This window comes from Engraulis encrasicolus, chromosome 10, assembly GCF_034702125.1.
Source record: "Engraulis encrasicolus isolate BLACKSEA-1 chromosome 10, IST_EnEncr_1.0, whole genome shotgun sequence".
NCBI lineage: Eukaryota > Metazoa > Chordata > Actinopteri > Clupeiformes > Engraulidae > Engraulis > Engraulis encrasicolus.
Genome location: NC_085866.1, coordinates 48,391,202 through 48,416,642, shown reverse-complemented (window position 1 = coordinate 48,416,642; position 25,441 = coordinate 48,391,202). Strand labels below are relative to the sequence as shown.

At 44.0% G+C, this 25,441-nt stretch overlaps 1 protein-coding gene across 1 annotated transcript in view; it reads right to left on the bottom strand.

Moving 5' to 3' along the window:
• Positions 1–24,161, bottom strand: part of tspan2b (tetraspanin 2b) — a 40,141-nt gene extending 15,980 nt beyond the window's left edge. The window contains exons 1-2 of the mRNA XM_063209129.1: positions 23,945–24,161; positions 733–835 (exon numbers count right to left, since the gene is read on the bottom strand). Of these exons, the coding sequence (XP_063065199.1) occupies positions 733–835; positions 23,945–24,013 (172 nt within the window). The 5' untranslated portion in view covers positions 24,014–24,161. The remainder of the gene's footprint in view (positions 1–732; positions 836–23,944) is intronic.
• Positions 24,162–25,441: the final 1,280 nt, after the last annotated feature.

Genomic DNA, 25,441 nt, shown 5'->3' with positions numbered 1-25,441 from the left:
TTTGACGTGGGCCAATTCTAAGCAACGTAAGACTCACAGGGCTGATCACAAACATGCACCAAAAAAACCGGGGAAACCCCCTTTGCAATCTAATGCATTGATGGATACCACATGGTTAGGTGCAACAGGGCATGATTGGTGCACAGTACCTGTTGCAGTGTCAATTTAACACTACCAAATGCTGCTGTCTCTACTGTGCATTATAGCACCAACCATTATCATACTGTATTATAGCACCATTCTTGCTGCTGTCTCTACCGTGCATTATAGCACCAACCATTATCAAACATTATCATATGGTTTAGATAGTGGATATTTTTCCTTTCTTTGCACGTTTGAGTTGAATTAACTCTTAAGGGAGTTGAATGTAACACTGTGAAAGATTATATGCGTATGGCTTTGCAGTGCTAATTCCACAATCAAAGAGTTGAATTTAACACTAAAATCAAACGGGGCCATAAATGATCAGAATAGAGTTGAATTTGCATTTTTGTTTTTACTATGTATGCATCACAGCATTTAGATAGAAGAGGTATTTGGTTGTTGTGCACATTCAGCCTGTTGTGAGTCTTACATGGAAGACAATGCAAGATAATAGGACTATGGTTGGTGCCAAATAGGAAATAGGAATATTATGGTGCCAAATGCTGTTGCCTGTGGTGTGTGTGTGTGTGTGCCGTAGTTAGCGTCGCTGCCAAATGCTGTGGCCTCTGTTGTCCCAGGAGGACTCACCAATGAAGAAGGTGTCCGGGGCCCCCTCCTCCTCCAGCAGGGAGCTCACCTCTGGGTCCAGCCGCAGCCACAGGCCCACAGCCAGCACCAGGGAACCCATCACCTACAGGGGGAAGCATAAGCACACACAGCAGACTCATAAACAATGAGGCCCTTTAAATGGAGGAAATGGGCTGTGTAGGAGAGATAAAGGGAAAGAAAAGGAGGCAAGAAAGAAAGACAGGAAGAAAGAAAGAAAGAAAAAGAAAGAAAGGAAAACCGGATCCAAGTCAAAAGCCTTTATTGTATACATTTCTTTACGAGTATTTCAGAAACCATTCGAAACATTTTATGCATTGCAATCATCTTTGTTCCCCAGTGTCAATCTTGTTGTGAAATGTGATTCGGTTTGAACCCCGTAATTTATCTCTCGCGTTAAAGGCTCTGATTTTTCCACTCTGACTGTGAACCCTTAAAGGCTGGATGGAGGCTTGCCCCTTCTGTCAGCTTTGGGAATGAATAGCCTTCTCTCTCCTTTTCTTTCTTTCTTTCTCTCTCTCTCTCTCTCTCTCTCTCTCTCTCTCTCTCTCTCTCTCTCTCTCTCTCTCTGCCACTGGCTTCAATGCTGAGCAACATGAAAAGGTTTTAGGAAAGAATTCAAAACATTTCAATGGGCTTCCTCTTACTTGAGTCATGAGCCATATATTTTGCTAAGTCTTTGTGCCTTTCCGGGCCGTTTTTTTTGCATGTACAGTATATCACGAAAGTGAATACACCCCTCACAGTTTTGCAGATTTTTGAGTATATCTTTTCATAGGAAAGCATTACAGAAATGTAACTTTGACACAATGATTAGTGACCTTTTAACAACATATTTAACCGCTTACATTTCTTGTTCACTCAGAAAAAAACAAAATACAGCCATTAATGTTTGAACATGTACTCACAAAAGTGAGTACACCCCAGATTGAAATCCGGTAGAGAAGGGGCCATGTTGGCTCGAATCGTCTCGAAATGAAACGAAATGAAAAGGGATGACAAGGGAGGTCATCAGTGTGCGTTTCAACCTTTCTTTGCATTGAACTTTTAAATTTTGAGTCTGCATCTGGCTTAAATAGATTGGTGTGAGATTTGAATGCAATCCTATGGAGAATATCATGATCTGCTTCAGTAGTCACAGTGCATGTTGACATGTATGTTTCTTTTAGGTGTATTTCAGATTACCAATGTTGACAGCATTCATGCATCCCCAAACCATGTCAGTCCCACTACCATGCTTGGCTATTGAGAGGATACACCTTTTTTTGACAAAATCACTTGTTTACCACCACACATGCTTGACACCATCTAAAGCAAATTTGTTTATCTTGGTCTCAAGAGAGATGAACAGACCAAGGATATGGATCACTGGAACCATGTTGTGTGATCTGAAGAGACCAAGATAAACAAATTTGCTTTAGATGGTGTCAAGCATGTGTGGTGGTAAACAAGTGAGTTTTACAAAAAAGGTGTATCCTCTCGTAAGCCAAGCATGGTAGTGGGACTGACACGGTTTGGGGATGCATGAATGCTGTCAACATTGGCAATCTGAAATACACCTAAAAGAAACATGCATGTCAACATGCACTGTGACTACTGAAGCAGATCATGATATTCTCCATAGGATTGCATTTAAATCTCACACCAATCTATTTAAGCCAGATGCAGACTCAAAATTTAAAAGTTCAATGCAAAGAAAGGTTGAAACGCACACTGATGACCTCCCTTGTCATCCCTTTTCATTTCGTTTCATTTCGAGACGATTCGAGCCAACATAGCCCCTTCTCTACCGGATTTTAATCTGGGGTGTACTCACTTTTGTGAGTACATGTTCAAACATTAATGGCTGTATTTTGTTTTTTTCTGAGTGAACAAGAAATGTAAGCGGTTAAATATGTTGTTAAAAGGTCACTAATCATTGTGTCAAAGTTACATTTCTGTAATGCTTTCCTATGAAAAGATATACTCAAAAATCTGCAAAACTGTGAGGGGTGTATTCACTTTCGTGATATACTGTAAATGAAGTGTTGATGGTTAAGAATTTTGTTAAGAATCGGGAGTGGATTTTTTCAAACCAATTCAACTTACTGAATGATGCCTAAATTCTCTATCATTGTGCTATATATATTACTGCAACATCTGTTTTGGTACTTATATGGACCTGCAATCTCTTTTTTGCTGTTGTAGTAAATCCTTACAACTTTTACCATAGGCCAATGCAAAAAGTACACTCATCATGTGTTTAGTAATAGCCTCCTTCAGCCAGGTGATTGATAAACTCACATCACTCATGCTCAGGCCAAGCAAGACTGGACTTGTTAAGCACCTAGAACACGGAGCACACCTTAAGGCTCTATGTTTATGATGTGCTTCACTCTCAAGGATGAATACCCGGAAACTCCTGCACACTGACCACTGCTCTTCTTTTCTTTTTTTTATTTCCTGGAGCAAACAATGCATTTCACCCAGTGTGACTTCAGTTTCGCTTCGAGTGCAGTGTTTTCTAGCCATTCATATTTTATTGGGTTTTCATACCTCACACCTACACCTGTGTTGGTGAGTGATTGTGCAAGAGGATTTTTTTACATGCTTTACATTCAGTTTAAAGATGACTCACTCCAAAATGCATTTTCGGAAACCAAACAGGCATGTCAGATAAAGACGCAAAAGCAAAGAACGTTTTAAAAGCTACCGCAATGCTATCACTGTTACCACTATACTGTAGATCAGTGTTTCCCAACCAGGGGTACGTGTACCACTAGGGGTACGCGAGCACACTGCAGGGGGTACTTGGAAAAATTCTATTTTAACAAATACATGGAGCTTAGTTACATTGTGATGGAGAAAGCGATATAGAACTTGACTTGGGGGGTACTCATGGCACAATGAAAAGGCTTGGGGGTACACAAGACAAAAAAGGTTGGGAAACATTGCTGTAGATCATTCAGCATGATTCAACAACTTTGTCTGTAGCACTGGCATTTGTCCATTTGTCCCACTGTCATGTAAATCTACGCCAGGAAAGGGAAGAATGACAGTGAACAGTGACTTAGACTGACTTTTACTTTGGTTACTTACTTTGGTCCCTACATTCCCTCAATCGGAATTTCACTCCCTGTACAACTGGCACTTGGATTTTCAATGCAATAACCAGAGTTAAGACAGTGATAAAACATCATATTTTAGTCCCTCGAAGCTGGCTGCACCTAGCCACCCCTACGTTCTCTCATCCGATCGGCAAATCCACCCTTCCAAAAGAGGAATGCAATTATCAAAACATAGACTATGGTCTCTCAAAACTGGCACTCTCCACAGTACATTCCCTCATCCCATCTGCTTGTACCATCACCCAGCATCCATTCCAGAACCTCCAGTCTTTCCACCCTCATTGTTCCACTCCCTAGATGGCTCACGCAAGGGCGAAACGAGCAAAGCAGGCGAAACGAGCGAAGCGAAGAGAGGCGAAATTCAGTGTTCCATTCTGACAGCTCAACCGTCTTCAGGTCGTCGTGGCGAATCAAATGGAATGAAACAGTTATGTTGTTGATTCGATTGGCCGTCACAGACGAAATTAGCTCCACATTTGCAGAATATGAAACTTGGTCAATTATTTTCGCTAGTCTTCACCCCCCTCATAGGAATGAATGGTGAAGTTTGCTTCGCTTGGCCAAATTCGCGTTTATGTGTCCCTGGCATTATCCCAGCCTTGGCTCCACTCCAGCAACACCCCACCCCACACAGTAAGAAAATGGGTGTCAATATTTCAGAGTAAACTTATATGAATCCAGAGAGAGTATTTAAAAAAACTGTGGAGAGTCAAACTACTAGAGTCAAAAAAGACAGTGGCCAGTGTAATTTCAAGATGATTAACATGAAACACGTCATTTCGAGATGTTAACACATTCCAATTAGGGGTCGACCGATACAGGTTTTTTAATGGCCGATGCGATACCGATTTTTTTTTCATCACCCTTGGCCGATACCCGATTTCCAATACTCGATATGGGTTAAAAAAAGGTTAAAAAAATGACAAATATTCCAGGTCTCAAGTTAAAAATAAACATTCCTTTAACATTATCAAATTGAGGTAGAACTTGTAACATTTAAACATCCACTCTAACAATCAAGTAATGTCTAACAATCAAGTAATAAAAAAATAAAGTGTCTTGGTGCTTTTAAAAAACCCAAATGACATAAAGTAATAAATATTGCGTATCGGCCAAAACCACACGCGTATCGGCTGATACCGATACACTTAAAAATTACAAATATCGGCCCGATATCGGACCGATTAATTCCAATGTTAGATATTTACACACAGTATTGGGTAGAATTGATTCTGAAAATGTTACACGGACGAAAGAGAATGAAATTAACACTATTTTTGAGTGGGACCAAAAGTTGGCTGAAACAGAGTTCATTTCAACTAGTTAAGAGTTGTATTAATTAACACACCGTAATTTTTACTGTGCAGTCTCAGCCCCACCCCATCCCACCGCACCCCAGCCCTAAGTGCTTCCCACCCTGCCTTCTCCGCTCTGCGGGGTCCCCTCCTTCTCATCGCGGCATGAACACAATGACCCAGTCTGTACCTCAGAAAGGACACAAAAGAGCCACTGTCCCCACAATGAGACAATGACTGGGAATATATAGGACTAACAAGAGGGCTCTCTCCGAGTGTGTGTGTGTGTGTGTGTGTGTGTGTGTGTGTGTGTGTGTGTGTGTGTGTGTGTGTGTGTGTGTGTGTGTGTGTGTGTGTGTGTGTGTGTGTGTGTGTGTGTGTGTGTGTGTGTGTGTGTGTGTGTGTGTGTGTGTGTGCGCGCGTGGTAAATGCTGTCCATATGTGAATGTGAGTGTATGTGTGTCCACTCAACTGAAGACCAGGCAGACACTGCCAAACAACACCCACTCAGACCAAAGGGATGCCCCAACTTTTGCCATCACACGTACGCACACACGCACACACGCACACACACACACACACACACACACACACACACACACACACACACACACACACACACACACACACACACACACACACACACACACGCACACACACACACAAGACCCGCCCTTCCAACATTAAACTTAAAAATTAAACAATAAACACAGCTTGTAAAAAGCCCAAACACTGCCTCTCCTCAGGCTTCTCCATTAAAACAAGATGTGATTTTTTTTTTACAGGTTGCAGACAGAGAAGTCGTGTTTTCCTCTGGACAAAGAAGACCTTGGTGTTGTGTGGGTTTGAGGAATTCTTTCCTTACATGCCATGATGGAAATACTCCTGGTCCTTTCAACTTTATTGAGAGAGGTTTCATAGCTCTGTTAAAAAAACGACTGCATTACATGAGGGGGGGGGGATTTCCACGTAAATTTCATGGGCACTAATTTGGAGACAAAAGGGGTACACAGTACACACAGACACACACAGACACACACAGACACACACAGACACACACACACACACACACACACACACACACACACACACACACACACACACACACACACACACACACACACACACACACACACAGTGTACACACAGTACAATACTAACAGCAAGCGTTATAACCAACCACAGCTGAAGACCTAATGATGTCACACCTTTCAGGCTGAAACCTGAATAACTAATTTTCTCTTGACAAAAGGGGTGGGGGGGTGGCTTCTACCGTAGTAGGAAGAGGCCCAGTGGCATTAACGCTGATTTGGGGTTGCCCACCAGAATAAATCTCCCTGCCTTACACTACACTATAGGTTCCCAACCTTTTCCAACTTGGGGCCCACTTCAAATGTTCACAAAGATCCGTGGCTCACCTCTGGCTCAATAAACCAATGCAACTCAAATAAAGTCAACCGCAACATGCACATAAATATAATTTTGATTATTTCACATCACGCCCCACTTGGAACTGGGTTACTACACCAGCAACCAGGGTTTGATTCCGGCCCGGGTCATTTGCCGATCCTTCTCCGTCTCTCTCTCCCTCCCACTCATTTCTTGTCTCTCCTCCACTGTACTGTCATAAATAAAGCCCTAAAAAAGAGGAATACTTTCGCAGCACACTAGTGGGCACCTACCCACAGTTTGGGAAGCACTGCACTGCACTGCACTGCACAGCTACTGGAGACGGGTACAGTAGGGGGGCCAGGTCAGAGGAGGCTGACAAATGGTACACATTACTGTACGTGAACACAGGGGTGGGTTAGGGCCGAAAAATGGCCCGGGCATTTTTGGCAAAGGCTGGCCCCTAACATATCCACAGGCCATTTTCATACTATATCTTGACTGGCTGAATCCACTATTTATATTGATGATGATCTAGTTTTTTTTCCGAATTTGTGGGCCAATCCCCAGGAATATGACAACAACAACAGTATCGGCCCCTGAGGACTGTCGGCCCACAGGAAAATGCCCTGTATGCCAGATGACCAGTCTATGTCTGCATGAAGCGGTAAACATGGTACGCATTACAGTATAGTGTTTCTGATGGGCCTCCTGCTGCCCGATGACAGAGGTCTTGAAGGGCTCCATTTATCTCCATACATGTGTCCCATACATCTTTATACAGTACATTTCCATACATACGTTTATCAGTGTGCGTGTGCGTGTGCGTGTGCGTGTGTGTGTGTGTGCGCGCACGCGCGTGTGTGTGTATGTGTGTGTGTGTGTGTGTGGCTGAAAGAAGTAGAAGATCAGGTTAAAGCAACACTACAGTACTTTTTTCTCCTCGGTCGCCCTACAGATGGGAAGCAGAATTATTTACCATTCAAAGCTGCATAAAGAAACAGCCCACTTCACCAAATCAACTTCAAGCGCTTTTCACCACGTTACAAATCGGAAAGCCACTGTACTGTCATAAAAAGAGGAATACTTTCGCAGCACACTAGAGGCACCTACCCACAGTTTTGGGAAGCACTGCACTGCACTGCACTGCACAGCTACTGGAGACGGGTACAGTAGGGGGGGCCAGGTCAGAGGAGGCTGACAAATGGTACACATTACTGTACGACGTGAATACAGGGGTGGGTTAGGACCGAAAAATGGCCCGGGCATTTTTGGCAAAGGCTGGCCCCTCACATATCCACAGGCCATTTTCATACTATATCTTGACTGGCTGAATCCACTGTTTAGTATTTCTGATGGACCTCCTGCTGCCCGATGACTAGAGGTCTTGAAGGGCTCCATTTATCTCCATGCATGTGTCCATACTAGGATGGGCATAATTAACCGATTAACCGATGATTGATCATAAAACATTTAGTCGAAGAAATTAATTTTCGCCGACGAACCGTTAAACAAAAAAAACTTGAATGTAGGTCATTAGTGCACGTACTCAATGCAATGCATTTCGCTGTTACACCTACACAATTTGGGCAGCATGGGGCAATATCTCACCATCACCGTCAGAGCCGTATATATATGTACGGCTCTGATCACCGTAACCTGGCTTGACTTGTTTGTTACATGCGAGCTTCCATAGAGCGGGCTTTGCCTAACCATGAAGAGGTCTCGGCGAAGTGTGGCGTGGGACCATTTTCGGTTAGAATATGACAAAGTGAACTGTAATTACTGCAATGTGAATTACAAATACAGTTAATCAACAACGACCATGATGTATCACTTGAACACCCCGCATCCAAGCCTTGTAAAAGAAGGCGGTGATTCATCTCAACCAGCCTCGCCTCGATGTCTGCACCGTTATGTGCCTTCATTGTTGGCTCGCAACTTGAAGTCTCCCTCGCAATTCAGGTTTAACTTTTCGGTAACACTTTATAACAAGTACCCCTTTTTAAGCACAAGTTAAGCCTTAGTTAAGCCTTATTTTAACATTAGTTAACCCTTAGTGAATCACGAGTTAGTCATTATGTAAGTATTATTTCTCATTTCTTAATCATTAACTACTACCGTTAGTAAATGGCTTGTGTGTGCTGATGTAGCTGTTCGCTAAGCAAAGTCAAGCCTTAGTCAAACCTTATTTTAACATTAGTTAACCCTTAGTGAATCACGAGGTAGTCATTATGTAATTCTTGGTAATTAATACATACTGTTAATTAATAATTCATTTATGGTGATTGAACTTTCTGCTAAGCATTAGTAAACCATCATTAAAATGTCAGATAACCCTCCCTTATTTATGAAAAAAACATTATCTCTTTGTTGTCTCTCACCACCTAACCATTAACATGTACTATTATGCATGTATGGTAATAATGCTTTGTATACTCTTGCTTTAGCATCAGTGAAATCTTAATTAACCCTTTTGTAATGGTTAGTGTGTGATGACTGGTAACATGGCAAACAGTAAGTTGAGGCTCATGTGACTGCCCCTCATGGATGTTTCTGGACATTAACAAATGACTTGTTAAGCATTGCTTATGCATTATCAAGGATATATAACCCATTACTTACTTATATCTGGGGAACTGTTCTAAAGAGAAACCTGTTAATGCTTACAACACATTAACAAATGACTTGTTAAGCATTGCTTATGCATTATCAAGGAGTTACAACTCATTGCTTGAGGCGGTGGTAGCTCAGATGGGGGCTCGAACAGGGCTTGAACCTGCAATCTTTGGGTTGCTGAACGGCTCCTCTACCACCTGAGCTACCACCGCCTCAAGTAATGAGTTGTAACTCCTTGATAATGCACAAGTAATGCTTAACAAGGCATTTGTTAATGTGTTGTGAAGCCTTAACAGGTTTTCACTTTAGAACAGTTCCCCAGATATACTTAAGTAATGGGTTATAACCCGTTGATAATGCTTAAGCAATGCTTAACAAGGCATTTGTTAATGTGTTGGAAAGCCTTAACAGGTTTTCACTTTAGAACAGTTCCCCAGTTATGCTTAAGTAATGGTAAATGGACTATGTGTATGTGTATGCCTCACATTCACACTCAAATTCACACAGCAGTGACCGCTGCCACGCAGGGTACCACCCTGCCACCAGGAGAAACTTGGGGATTAGTATCTTGCTCAAGGACACAACGATGGAGACAGGCCTAGCGGGATTCGAACCTGAAATCTTTGGGTTGCTGAATGTCTTCTCTACCATCTGAGCTACCACCGCCTCAAGCAATGAGTTGTAACTACTTGATAATTCATAAGCAATGCTTAACAAGTCATTTGTTAATGTGTTGTAAAGCCTTAACAGGTTTTCACTTTAGAACAGTTCCCCAGATATACTTAAGTTATGGGTTATAAATCCTTGATAACGCATAAACAATGCTTAACAAGTCATTTGTTAATGTCCAGAAACATCAATGAGGGGCAGTCACATGAGCCTCAACTTACTGTTTGCCATGTTACCAGTCATCACACATTAACCATTACAAAAGGGTTAATTAAGATTTCACTGATGCTAAAGCAAGAGTTTACAAACCATTACCATACATGCCTAATAGTGAAAGTGAAGTGAAAGCCCATTGGGAAACTCCAACTCCCATTGTCATTGTGACACAGCACGCCACAGCACACAAGTGAACACTGCACACTGCACACAACGAAATTGCATTTATGCCTCACCCGTGCAAGGGGGCAGCCCTCAGTGGGGAGCAGTGCAGTGGGACGGTACCATGCTCAGGGTACCTCAGTCATGGAGGAGGATGGGGGAGAGCACTGGTTGATTACTCCCCCTACCAAACTGGCGGGTCGGGAGTCGAACCGGCAACCTCTGCGATGCAAGTCTGACGCCCTAACCGCTCACCCATGACTGCCCTAATAGTACTTGTTAATGGTTAGGTGGTAGGAGACAACACCGAGATGATGTTTTTTTCATAAATAAAGGAGGGTTATCTCACATTTTAATGATGGTTTACTAATGCTTAGCAGAAAGTTAAATCACCATAAACAATCATTAATTAACAGTATGTAATAATTACCAAGAAATACATAATGACTAACTCGTGATTCACTAAGGGTTAACTAATGTTAAAATAAGGCTTAACTAAGGCTTAACTTGTGCTTATTATATGATTGTGACGTCATCGGTCGAATGCTCCATTCATTTCAACGGGGCTCCCCAACGTTCGCACGTCTGTTATTTTTCGATAACGGACGGGTTGGTCTATAACAGACCGCTGTCAATGGCAACAAGACTTTGCACTGCTAAAGCGACTTTTCAACAAGACTCTAATCAGCTGCCGTGATAGACAGCACCCGTTGTCCTGGCTACCGCTGTCAATGGCAACAAGACGTTCACTGCTAAAGCCACTGGCGTGTATACAAGTCAGTGGCTAAAGCGAATGTTTCATATCACTCCGCAGGGGGTCCGGTCTTTTGTCACTCTAATCAGCTGCTGTGATAGACAACACCTGTTGTCCTGGCTACCTAGCTGTTGCCTAGCGGTGTTCCACAACGGCACTTTTTTGTTTTGCGCAGCAACAATCTTAACATTAAATAGGCCTAAAGAAATGTCCCCGCCATGTGTGAATCATTTAAGTATATTATATACTGTATATCCATATAATAAGCGGGTTAACTTTCGGCGAGTCGGTCGCTTTGTGGAATAGCAGCACTTCAGAGAGAACAAGACCCCTCCGCTCCGCGTCGGGGTCTAAAGATTCTCTCTGTCGTGCTGCTATTCCACGGTAGCGACCTTCTCGCCGAACGTTAACCCTTACTTAAAAAGGGGTACTTATTATAAAGTGTTACCAACTTTTCTCGTTAATCACTTGACACTTGTGTTGTTAATAAAAACAAATCCTCGAAGAACAAGGCCGACAGGCGGACAACAGATGCGTCCCTCTATGCCAGTTCCAACTATGCCATTTTTCCCCCCAAACGCCCCCCTGGCCTCCTCCTAGCCTGTCAACGCCCCCCGAGGATGTACTTTTTGTTTATTGGTCATCATGGACACTCCAAATATTGTGGCAGGCAGCAAGGCAGCAAAATGGCGAGACATGGCTTTATTTTTTGCAGTTTAGGGTATAATAAGCTTATCATCATTCTTGGATTTGGAAAAGAACCATAGGCTATGATTTGAAATTTCACATAGCCTAGATGAAGTAGGCTACATTACAAATTACCAGACATTTATTAGGCCTAACAACCTTTAGTATCACGCCATTTCAGCATTATGTGCATGTGGGAAAGAATCTAAACATCGACAAATAATAAATAAATAAAACCGTTTGGGTGAATCATGCGCTTATGGGTTGACCCTTTAGGTGAATTATGGACTTTTTTTCAATACCAGCTTCACCGTCAAGGCACAAAGCAGTGAACTTCCGTGCCAGAGTTTATCAAATGCACACGACTGCAAAGCAATTAATCAAATGCACACGACTGCAAAGCAATTACGAAAGACGCGTTCTCTCCTGTACTCTCTCTGAGCGCAACGAAAAGCACCATGGCCCTTCCAAATGGCAGTTGGTTTGATTTTTTAAACTCACTGCAGCATTATTTTTAAAAACACGCATTTTGTGCATTAATGACGTGAAACTCAATTACCCAGAATGCTGCACGTGAGCTCTCTACCCGGGTGATTCTGGAAAACAAACATGGCGGCAACTCGCTTTACTACCTTAATAATGTGTTAATCCGACGCTAGATTTCTTAACTGATGAAAATCGAAGGCAGAAATCAACATTGTAGTGTCTAAATATGAGGTCGATTGGTCTATTTGTGGCGTACATCACGATCGGCTGAGTTGTTGGCCTCACGTTTGTCAGTTAGCCTGTGGCTAGGCTACTTTTCGCCAACGTTAGCATCCGGTTTAGTATAGAAAGGCTATGCTTGCACGCATTCGCTCCGTAGTCTGCCGCCTTGTGGCCACAGGAAGGAACAATTTAAAGAAAGCGTTTCAGACGGACAACAATTGAATGAAAGCGTTTCAGACGGACAACAATTTAATGAAAGCGTTTCAGACGGACGGAAATTTAATGAAAGCGTTTCAGACGGACGGACGGACAGACAGACCCTGTTATAGAGATGCTGGACGCATCTAAAAACATGATGTTTTTGATGTATTTTTGTCATACAGAGTATAGGGCATGGTGGGCCTAAATGTGTGCTGTTTTTAATATAAAAATGTTAATGGTTAACCGATTATTAATCATTAATTCTCCCGACGATCGACGAAGAAATTTTCACCGTATGCCCATCCCTAGTCCATACATACAGTACATTTGTGTGTACATTGTGTGTGTGTGTGTGTGTGCGTGCGTGCATGCGTGCGTGCGTGCGTGTGCGTGTCTGAAAGAAGTAGAAGATCAGGTTAAAGAAACACTACAGTATATTTTTCTCTTCAGTTGCCCTACAGGTGGGAAGCGGAAATATTTACCTTTCAAAACTGCATAAAGAAGCAGCCTACTTCACCAAATCCACTTTGCAAGCGCTTTTCACCACGTTACAAATTGGAAAGCCACTGAGCCAACAAGTTTGGAAGCCTTCTTTTTACATTGATAAAAACATATCAAAAGAGGAGGTGGGGGGAAGGTTGAGAGTACAAGACAGCAGAGCAGGTTCCATAGTAGGCTACTGTATGAGGGCTGTAGACATGTACACTACCGGTATTGAGGGGCTCTCTGGGAAGCCAAGCGTCAACAGCTGCCAGGAACACCTGTCACCCCAGGTCATCACACAATGCAATGTGGCCTACACCAGGCTGTACAAGAGCACCCCCTGCCACCACCCCACCCCTCAACACACACACACACACACACACACACACACACACACACACACACACACACACACACACACACACACACACACACACACACACACACACACACACACACAAACACACACACAGAACATGGAACACAAGCTTGCCATATTTACATACACACAAAGCCACTGTAGTGAAAGAAAATTGGCAGAGGGATGCTATTGGTCAGAGCTGTAGCATAAACCGCACAGGGTAGGCTATTCCTTTGACATTTAATGCAAATGACACCTTAGCTTTTGCATAACTCTGTGAACAGACACAAAAACACAACCTGCTTGGCAGAGGGAAAAAAACAAGCTTTAACCAAAAAATCATACATATTTATGAAACGTGGACTACATGTTTTTCAAACCTGTTGTGATGAACAAAGAAAATATACTTAATAAACATATGACTTTAAATTTACTTTAATAAAGTAGACGTTTGAATTGACACAAAAACATTCCTAGAAAAGATAAACGCGAATAAAAAATAAAGAACTAAATGGAGATAAATAGGCAGGGTAGGGTGGGGTTGGTTGGGCCATGTCAGAAGCAATGAAAAATGTTTGGCATGATGAACAGATTTCCTACCGTGACTAATATATGGATCAGCGCAAGCCAGGCCCACAATCCCTCAATTGTTCCACAGCACTTCTTCTTTTGTGCTCTTCCTCATTGTTTCACATTCCTCCCTATTCTGCAAGCACACTGCATGAGGATCCTTTGATTGTCTTTGTTATTATCGAGTATGTGTGCGACTGGAAACATAAGAGAGGGCAAGGGGAGGCATACAGGACAGAGAGAGAGAGAGACAGAGAGAGAGAGAGAGAGAGACAGAGAGAGAGAGAGAGAGAGAGAGAGAGAGAGAGAGAGCGGGGGGGAGGGAGAGGGAGAGAGGGCGAGAGAGGTTAAGAGCAGTAGGAAAGGGACAGAGAGAGAGAGAGAGAAGGAGAGAAGGGGAGAGAGGGGGAGGAAGAGAAGTAGGAGAGGGACAGTGTTGGGTGTGAGCAGGAGAGAGAGGGGGAGGTGGAGGGAGGCAAGGAGGGAGCGGAGAGCGGAGAGTCTGGGGTGTGAGCGGATTAATAGGACAGTTCAAAGGGCGGGAAAATAGATTGTAGTGGCGCTGGTGGTGTATGTCTTGTTTGTGTGTGTGTGTGTGTGTGTGTGTGTGTGTGTGTGTGTGTGTGTGTGTGTGTAGGAGGGGGGATTCAGGGGGGTGTTCAAGGGGGTACTTTCAATGTCATTGTTTGTGAGCTTAGAGAGAGAGATCTTTGGGCAGGGAGGCAGGGAGGAGTGGGAGGGGTCCACAAAGACACTTTGCCTCCAACTGTGTACGGCCTATGAACGCTGCATGATGGGAAATACATGGGGGTCCCGGTAGTTGAAGCCATAACACACAATAACAACAACTCCGCTACACACACACACACACACACACACACACACACACACACACACACACACACACACACACACACACACACACACACACACACACACACACACACACACACACACACACACACACACACACAGCGCTCTCCTTCATACAGGACAATTCAGGCAACACCGGCACCTCTGTCCACTTCTTCAAAAGTTAACAATCCCAAATGGACACTTTCTACACCCAAATGTGGAGGAAAGGGACATACATAGTAAAAGTAAGCAGACCATGCAGGTTTATGAAACACAAGCACCTTAAGCGCAGCGATTCAAAACCAGACAGTAGTAAATCTTTTAAAAAAAATCAACGTGGGGATATTTTTTTTACAAGAGATGTGCTTTCCACATTGGTCTGAAACGTGAGTTGAAAGACATCGATTCCTTAGGCCGGCGAGTCCTGCTCCTGACCTACCCGCTATAGCATTACACGCCAGGTTGTTAATTCTGGGATTTTTGTGGATGTCTGGGTAGAAGGGGCCGGGGGCAGTGAGTGAGACAGCCAGCCCAAAAGAAGAAGGGTATGAGTACAGCCTTTCTCACAGAATTGCAAGTCAAGGTGGTGGGTGCGTTAGCCAGTGTTGGAGACATATAACTGTATCACCATTCGATGGGCACGGCGGTGGCCCATTCACTCATTGTTGAAAAGACTCAACTACATGACAACAACACTGTCATGACAGTGCAGAGAGAACAGATTAAGATTTGGACATAGACTTTTGGTGACAGTGAGTGCGTTTACATGCAGTTCAGTATCCCGAATATGAGGCATATCCCGGTTATGATCATATTCGGGATAATGTGTTTATATGCGCACAGAACGTTATATCCCAGTCTACATTCTTGGCCGTTATAGAATTCTCTTCAAATGCGTGTAGCCTGGATACCAGCAACAGCGTTCCATGGGAAGCCCCTGTATTCGGGATAAGGTGTATACATGCGTCAGTATCCCGGCTTCTTTCGGAGAACTCCACCTAGCATATCCCGATTTCTCAGTATCCCGAATAAGGGCTTATTCGGGATACTGAAGTGTTTACATGCGCAAACGCAAATTCGGGATACATAATATCCCGATCATATTCGGGATACTGAACTGCATGTATACGCACTCACTAAGATTATAACATAGGCTTTGCAAAAAGGGGTTGTCTGTCTCGTCAGCAGCCAAAGCAATAGTGCTCACTGCTTCCACCATCTCGCACACACTTACTCCCCTGTCCCTTTACCCTCCCCAACAGACTTCCCTAGTTATACGCCACAGTGTTGGTACGTGTATTAACTGCCCCCACTGCAATATAGTTACAGCAGGGAGATGAGGGATCTACATTCTCCTGGCTGCTGAGTATACTGTAGTAGCCATGAGTCACATGCATAGTGTACAGCATAATGTACAGCACCAGTTCCTTAATTGGTGGGCCGGGACCCAAAAATGTCTCGAAGAGGAGTCCTGGGTGCGTTGAGCTGTGAACTGTGGTGTAAAAATGTATGAACTGACCCTTTTATTATCAGTCACAAAATGGAAACAGGGTGCGATATTGAATAAATGACTGTGACGTCGTCAAAGACAGAGTGAAACATGGGTAATACTCCTCTCCAGCGAATGCTGATGCATATTATTAAAGGAACAGACCACCCTTTTTTGATTTTCACATATTTGCAGTATTTCCAAGCATTATTTATGAATGTGCATATAATTTTCGTCTATGTGTTTGCATTGCCCCGTTTAAAAGTATAGCCACATTAGGCATAGCAATGCAAGTCTATGGTACAAAATAAAACACAATCAAATGTACTTACAAACCATTTTAAAATGAATGTAAAATTCACCTGAGTGTAAAACGGCAATTTAATTCCGTCCAGTGACCACTTGTGGCTTGATGCTAAATATACCAGTTACTTCCAGTGATTATGCTAAGCTATGCTAATAATTCTGATCCAATAAATCTAAGTACTGAAAACACTGAGACGAAAATGATATGCACATTCATGAATAATGTTGGGAAATACTGCAAATATGTGAAAATCAAAAAAGGGTGGTCTGTTCCTTTAAAGGCATGGATGCGTTTTTGATAATTAACAAAACATTCCAATGGTGTGACAATATATTGGGTCACAACGTCATGACCATGGAAAATTGTAGTCCCTAAATTGTGGTCCAGTTGAGAAAAGTCCTTCAGTTACAGTGGATTCAACACTCTGATTTCTCGCTCTGCTGTCTGCTTTTCTCAGCCAGCCCCAATATGAGCTAAGGGTATGAGTATGGGGTGTTTTTTTCTGGTCTCTACCGAGACTGTCTCGCTGGCAGCTAAAGCAACAGTGCTTCCACCATCTCGCCCCACCACCCCCTGTCTCCGGTCCCTCTACCCTCTCCCTCCCTCCCCACCGGACCACTTCTCTTTCCCCTGACGAAGTCTTGACACTGAGAGAGAGAGAGAGAGAGAGAGAGAGAGAGAGAGAGAGAGAGAGAGGGAGGGAGAGAGGGAGGGAGAGAGAGAGATCTAGAGTGAAAGAGAGAGAGCAAGAGCGAGAGAGAGAGAGAAAGCGAGAGAGACTTGGCACTGCCCAGAGAGAGACAAAGCAAGAGAATGAGAGAGAAGAAGGGAGAGAGCGAGAGATCAAAACAGAGAGAGAGAGAGAGAGAGAGAGAGAGAGAGAGAGAGAGAGAGAGAGAGAGAGAGAGAGAAATGGGGAGACTTCCAGCGAGGGGTCGCTGAGTTAATGGCTTCCTGCCTATTGTTCTTTCCAGTGGTTCAGTGACAGCGGCTGACAATATCATTAAAGATTTATGGGCCCCCTCCCCTCCTCTCCCCTACCTCCCTGCGCAGGAGCCCTGGGTGATAAATATGTGCATGACAAGCAGCTGAATGAATGTGCTAGTTTTTTACTGTCAGCTCTGCAGCTTACTCTCATACACATGGCACACAAGGACACACACACACAAACACACATGCAGACTGAGAGACACACGCACACACACATACCACACAAGGACACACACACACACACACACACACACACACACACACACACACACACACACACACACACACACACATGCAGACTGAGAGACACGCGCACACACACATACCACACAAGGACAGACACACACACACAGATGCACACACACACACACACACACACAGATGCACACACACACACACACACACACACACACACACACACACACACACACACACACACACACACACACACACACACACACACACTACCAGGGGCCAGACTGCAGTTGACGACTATGTGACAGGTGCATCCGGGGAGACCCACACAGTAACTGAACAAAAGGGGCTGTGCAGTCACTGTACAGTCTCTCCTGTTTTCCCCACAGATCTCCGGTCTGGTCATCCCTCTCTGCCTCCCGACTGTCTGCTTTTCCAATCACGAACACACACACACACACTCACACACACACACACACACACACACACACACACACACACACACACACACACACACACACACACACACACACACACACACACACACACACACACACACACACACACACACACACACACACATCACGCCCTAGCCGAACGCACCCAAGATGTTTTCCATGGGTTTTCCAAGTCTCATAATAAGTTATGCGGGGAGCTACTATATTTAAACACCGGGTGCTGGCGCTATTTGTTGTGTTTTGGGAGAGATGATGATGGCTAGACGACTGTGTGGAGTGAACAAAGTGCCATTGGCTTTGTTACTCCTACTATAAATACCACAAGTCCTTCTTCACACAGGAAAGAACACGTACCTCATCAGTGAAATCTATTTACATGATGTTCTATTGACAAGTTCCTCCTCCTCAACACATCCCACATTGTTTCCAGGTAAACACAAAAACATGAAATTCTGTACAGTAGCGGTACATAACCAATAATGATTATATCACCGGAATGTCAAGATGAAGATGGCTTAGACCGAAATGTCTGACAGTTGCCAAGCTTTTCCAGGGAATCATAAGAATTATGTTCGAGCTTCGAGCAGATTGGCGCCGCTCCTTACAGTATGTCAAGAACTAATTCAGTCTTGTTCAGCAGTACACCAAAGCCTCCTCCTTCTGTATGTGAGGCAGCCAACAAAGACAAATCCCCTGCAATTGGGGCCAGACCTCCACTAGAGACTACTGACACGTGGGTCAGCAGCAGCCAGACCTCCACTACAGACACGTGGGGTCAGGTCAGTAGCAGCTCTATCAGATTGAAGGCTACATATCCAGGAGATTTCTCCCCAAAGGCCAACACACACCACCCCTCCCCCCCAAACCAATCCCATCCCTTCCCTCATCTCATCTCCTTTCCTTCTCTCCCTCTGTTTCTACATTTCTCTCCTGTCCTCTCCCTCTCTTTCTACATTTCTCTCCTCTCCTCTCCCTCTCTTTCTACATTTATCTCCTCTCTTCTCCCTCTCTTCATGCATTTCTCTCTTCTCTTCTCTTCTTCTCTCCTCTCCTTTCTTCTCCTCTCCTCTCCTTTTCCTTAATTTCCTCTCCCCACCTCATGAATGAAACCACAACCAGCTAAGTGCCCTAAGCAATTCAAGACAAGAGATTACTTAAGGAGGGTGGCGCCATTGACTTAACATGACAGAGACAAAAGTATTATCCAACACTACCCATGACTGATAGCCGCAAGACAGCTGCAAAGGGCAAACAAAAGACCTGTACTACTACACTACACCAACTATGTGAGAGTTGTATTATGGACGCTTGCATGATTTTGTGGAACAGACAGTTTTACGTAGAGGATCATTCCGGTGTACATGGACACACACTGGACAAGAATACACTAACAGTGACACATATGAAAAGGGAAAAAAAACAACCTGTGCTACTACGACAACTGTGGGAATTGTATTATGAACGCTTCTCTGACTTTGTGGGGCGGTTTGGGGGCATGACTCTGACATTCAGGGACACAGCAAATCTACACACTGCACACAAACAGACACAGCGAATCTACACTCACTGCCCACAAACAGACACAGTGAATATTTCCCCGCTGCTGCAGCCTCCCTTCTCTTTACACTGTCCCTGTATCTAGGTCAGGATCATGCCAACTGTTTTTCAGACACACACACACACACACACACACACACACACACACACACACACACACACACACACACACACACACACACACACACACACACACACACACACACACACACACGGACACACACATACATACACAGTGGCTAAAACAATCTTGTCCAAAGCCTTGTTTATCCCCGCTTGTATTTCTTAGGGAGGCTGCCGGATTTCACACTCTCTTACACACACACTGACATGCACAAACGTGTGTGTGTGTGTGTGTGCGTGTGTGTGTCCCCCTCCCACTCTCTCATTCCATCTCTTTCTCTTTCCATCCATCTCTCTTACACTCTGTTTCTCTCCTGTCCATGTGCCAAAGATGACGAAATGTGTGTGTGTGTGTGTGTGTGTGTGTGTGTGTGTGTGTGTGTGTGTGTGTGTGTGTGTGTGTGTGTGTGTGTGTGTGTGTGTGTGTGTGTGTGTCACAGTTGCTGCGTTCGCACACTCCCTGTGAAGCCGCAATCTGCAATACTACAAGGCCGGGCACATGTTTTGCTATCACCTCATCTCACTGCGGTAAAAAGCCGACTCAGTAATTCCAGCACTCAAGGCAGAACTACAGTGTAAATTACACACCATGTGAAATCAAAGCTTCTTGTTCTTGTTGACTGTACACTACAATGGCCTGCTGCCCCCCCGGGGGTTAATTCAGAACACAGATGCCACGGTGGAGGTTGAAAATAAACAAGACGAACCAGCACATCAATGCTCGCACTTCCTTTTTATATCCCGCTGGGTTTATACAGAAGGTACAACAATGACTGCCCCCACTGCAATATAGTTACAGCAGGAAGAAGTGGAAAGTGCATTGATGGTCTGTATCCACCGTTAACCCCTTTGTGCAGAGCCTATGTCATAGCTTTCTTGTCCTCAAAATTGTAATGACAGAGTCTTAATATGTCACTTGGTCACGTCATCATAGCAATGTTGTTATGGTGCAGTAGCTGAGTCTTTCAAGCAAAGTGTGAACACGGGCCCATCTGCACAGAAAGAGGCTGCCGGCGATACTGTAGTCACGTGTCACATGCATATACACAGCATGCAGAGTCACTCAGCAACAGTACAGTGCAGTCAACACTCTGCTTTCTCATTCCTCCCGCAATAGGCTACTTCTGGCTAGCCAGGTGCTTTTCTTTGTTTGTTTTATTTTCATCACCCTCTTTCGCTGGAAAGTTATAGTGTGCCTTTCTGATGTTCTATTAGTTGGCAGTCAGGACAGGACACATGCACTGTCTCTGTTTCTGTCTTTACGTAAAGGCAAGCAGTGAGGTATATACAACGGTTCACAGCAGGGCCACGCCATGGTAACCGTGTGTTTGGCGCAGTGTAGCCGGTCACGTGTCGCACACGTATAGAGGGTGCAGAGTCACTCAATTACAGTGGAGTAATGTCCGCTTTCTCATCCTCCATATCTCTCTCAGGATTCAACGTTTTTTGTTTTCATCTTTTTTGCAGCCTCTTACTGCAGATGGGGTCTCTGGCCGGCCTATTCACTATTTGCTAGAAATACTCAACTACATCATAACAACATTGTTATGACATTACTGTGAGAGCCTTAAGTAACAGATTAAGATACCGGTAGCCATTATAATTTTGGTGACAGTAAGGTTATAACATAAGCTCTGCACTAAGGGTTAATCGTCTTCAGCTAAACAGTAGTTTATCTATTTTTGTCTTTTGATAGGCACTGTTTCTTCTTCAGCTTAACAGTTACATAATAGCTTATCTGTACTGTATTATCTTATGTATATTATCTAATTTTGGTCATGCAGGCAAGGCAGAGAGGAGATATACAGTAAACAACAGTTCACCCCGGGGTCACGCTGTGGTAATAGTGTGTTTGTGCTTCGTTGCCTCCACACACAGCTGTTGCTGACTGCAACACAGGTGAGGGCTTAGAGTTTACGAGTGTCCTGAACTTAGAACAGAAGCCATGACAAGATGAATGCTGATGGATGTATGGTGTGTTTGTGGGGGATTTGTTGTAAAGCGAAGAGACGTGACGTGTGTGTGTGTGTGTGTGTGTGTGTGTGTGTGTGTGTGTGTGTGTGTGTGTGTGTGTGTGTGTGTGTGTGTGTTTGTGTGTGCCTGTGCGCGTGCGTGTGTGTGTGCGTATGCGTATGCGTGTGCACTGCACTCTGATGTGTGGGTGTGCGTGCACTCATGTGTGTGAAAGCCAGTCGGCAATTGTACCGTTTGTTTCATAGCTCTACTTGCAGACTTCCTTCTTTTTTATTTATCTTTCCTCTCGTATATCCGCCCAAGTCTATAACACCACAGCTGAAGGGGTCATGTGTGAGCCAGCACTGCCCAAAACCCTCTTGCTGTTGTGTATAAGGAGGACTTCTTAACATTTTCTTTTTGAACTTTTATGGATGAGCTGGCTGTTACAAGATGTGACAGACATGCTACGCAATTACAGCCACAACAAACAAAGTTTGGGCTGTCCTCAGATTTTAAGTCTGTCGTCAAAAAACAACACACCACTAGACTAGAAAAGAGGCCTGGGTTGGTTCCCTTGAAAGCATGACTGTATTTTTTAACTCCATGGCCCTTGTTAGTTGCCCAAATCCCCTCCCCAATGCACTCTTCACCATAGCAACAGGAGCGGTTGCTATATCCAACCCAACTACTAGTCCCCCGGGGTTGGCGTCGGCCCCTGTTGTACCACTCCTCTCTTGCACACCTGGCACTGAGTGTCACTACAAGTCACAGAGCACATATAGGGGGGGGAGGGTTAGCGGCAAGGCTCTGTGGCACAGGTGCAGGATGATAGCGAGAAGGGACGACGACATTGGACGGCAAAGGGGTCAGTTGTCCTGGAGAGGGGCTCCCCCAGAATCGTGGCCCTATTACATTGTATACAGGAGTAGGGACTCGGGAGGTGGGCCCCTTTCAGATGTGGGTGCCGCTAGGAGCGGGATAGAGTGTTACAGATTCTAAGGGCCCAAACACTGACAGGGGCCCTTGCGAGGCCCCAAAATTCGAATCATGGACCCCAAAAATTCTGGTGGCGCCCCTGCTTTCACATTACTTTGTCCTGAGCCCGACCAAAGCTGTCAGACTCAGCGGCCCTGGTAACGGAATACATGCAGGAAGTGAGAATGTACGCAGGTGGCTGGAAACATAAGCGAAAGGATGTACTTAAGAGACTATGTGATGGTGACAGAGTCTGAAGTGTATGTCGTTAGCACTGTCAGGGGTAAATGCATTGAGGAAATGTTGGACAGTTCAATGGAGATGAAGCACTCTAAGTCTAAGTCTTGCCTGTAATATACAACATTTAAGGATAAAGGCTATGTAAGATAAAGACTATGTAAGAGGCACACAATAAAGACTTTTGAGACTTAAACATAATAAACTAAACATGTATAATGAAATATTAATAATGACTCTTTCATGACTTATGTATCCCCATTATTTCTAATGATCTTGTTGACACTTGCCACTATTTTGCGTTTGGGTTTTTTGAGGATAAAAACACCCATAAAGTGTGGAGCCAAGTGCTTAGTTGGTTTTCCATGCTGTTCGTAGGCAAAGCCTGCCTGCCTTTCCTTTCAAAACACGCTTCACGTAGGAAAAAGGGGCGGATTTTCCTCAATGGAAAATCTGATTTGAGCTCGACGAGCCAGGACTCAGCCGCAGCAGCAACCTCCCTCCCCCTCTCCTGTCATCCTTTCCAGAATCAGCACAATTCACACACGCAAATTAAAATAGACCGGGGATATACCACCGGTGTTTCCCTTCAAAACATGTCTATTAGGATATTACCATACAAAGCCCCCAGGAATGATTGATTTTTACTTCAGCTTAACGCTAGAGTTTACGCGCCGACGCTCCATCGACATGCACTTGCTAAGATGCACAACATACAGTGCAATTTATTAAAGAGAAACCACGCAACCAATGCGCCACTTAATACGACATTGCTAACACACAAGTAGTAGCTCACGTGTATAATATAAGAGACACGGTCCAATAACTTACCCAGAATATGAAGTTGAATATGAAAAGAAGATATTTCACGCATTTCATTCCTCCTTCAACTTTCCCCATCTTGACGGTAACAGTGGTCACAAACACGTGAAGTCAGACTGTTCCTCGCCGGAACAATAGCAAAGTGCAGTTATTATTTGGTGTGCTCAATGGAAATCCGAGACACGAGGACTGTCAATTTCAGCGCTAAACAACACCGATGCTTCGGAGTCCCTCCGCACCGCCCATTTAAATGATGTAGGGGTGAATTAAGGGGGGGTTCGAAACACAACGCGGCGATTTGCTCATGGGAACGCGGGACCTTTCTTTTCATTGGATAGAAAAGTATTCGCATTTTGTCTAGTGATAACCAAAGGCAAACAACAGTTGTATTATGTTATGTGAATATCAATGCCTTGATATAAGTATTATAGGGTAGACGTGAAAAGCAAGATGGAAGAAGCTCTAGTTCTTCATACAAAAAATGTAGACTGTTCTCTTCAAATGCGGCCAAGGAGACATAGAAGCAGCTTTTACGCATTATAGGGCGCTGCAGACAACAGTGGGATCAGTAAAGTGCTCAGGCAGGACACAATAGGTCTGCACCAACTGTTAAAGCTATTTTAGTGACATACAAAAATTAATTCATTCTACGCTTTGTAGACATAGCCAACTAGGTAAGTCGCCCTAGTTTAATGATAAGGATAAAACAACGCAAGTGCGGAAGGTCTACTAGGCTGTACAGTAAACAGCAGTTTACGCATCATGACCACTGCAGTATAGATTAGAGGAGCATCACACACGAAACAGGGAGGGACAAGACGGGGCTATCCATGGAGTGGGGTGGCCTAGGAGACAGCAGAGATGAATCAATAAACTGTTAACTGTAAAGACCATTAGTATCCACAATCCCACAGGGAACTGGTTGATCATGTTGAAAATAGCCTCATGGTTGAAATATTTGCCAATAATTTGTTAAGACATGGCCTCTGTTCAGGCACGGTTCTAATCAATTTGGGGCCCTAGGCAAGCACCCCCGTGTCGCAGGTGAGAAGGTGCGCATTTTTCTAACCCCTCCTTTACCAAATACCCTGGAGAGTACACAGTGCACCACAAATACGCCAAGACACAAAGATTGAGTTTTAAAAGGACACTGTGCAGGAAATGGTCAAAAAGGGTACTGCAACTATGCTGCTCATGGAAACTGGGCTGCCTATTGCCAAATTTGATCTTTACATGAACGTTTACGAAGTAATAAACAAATATTTCCTTGAATGATCCAAGTAGAGTCATTTTTGCAGCTAAAAATGGCTATTTTTGGAAATTCAAAATGGCGGACCATGGAGAAGATCCCCCTTTTCATGTATGAAAAGTGCAATTTTTCCAGTCATGATGAATACTTAGAATTTGATGGTGGTGGTAAGAATTCATGAAAAAGGTAACATAGTGAATGGGCAGCATGAATTCTGGAAATAAACAACTGAAAATCTCACACAGTGTCCCTTTAAA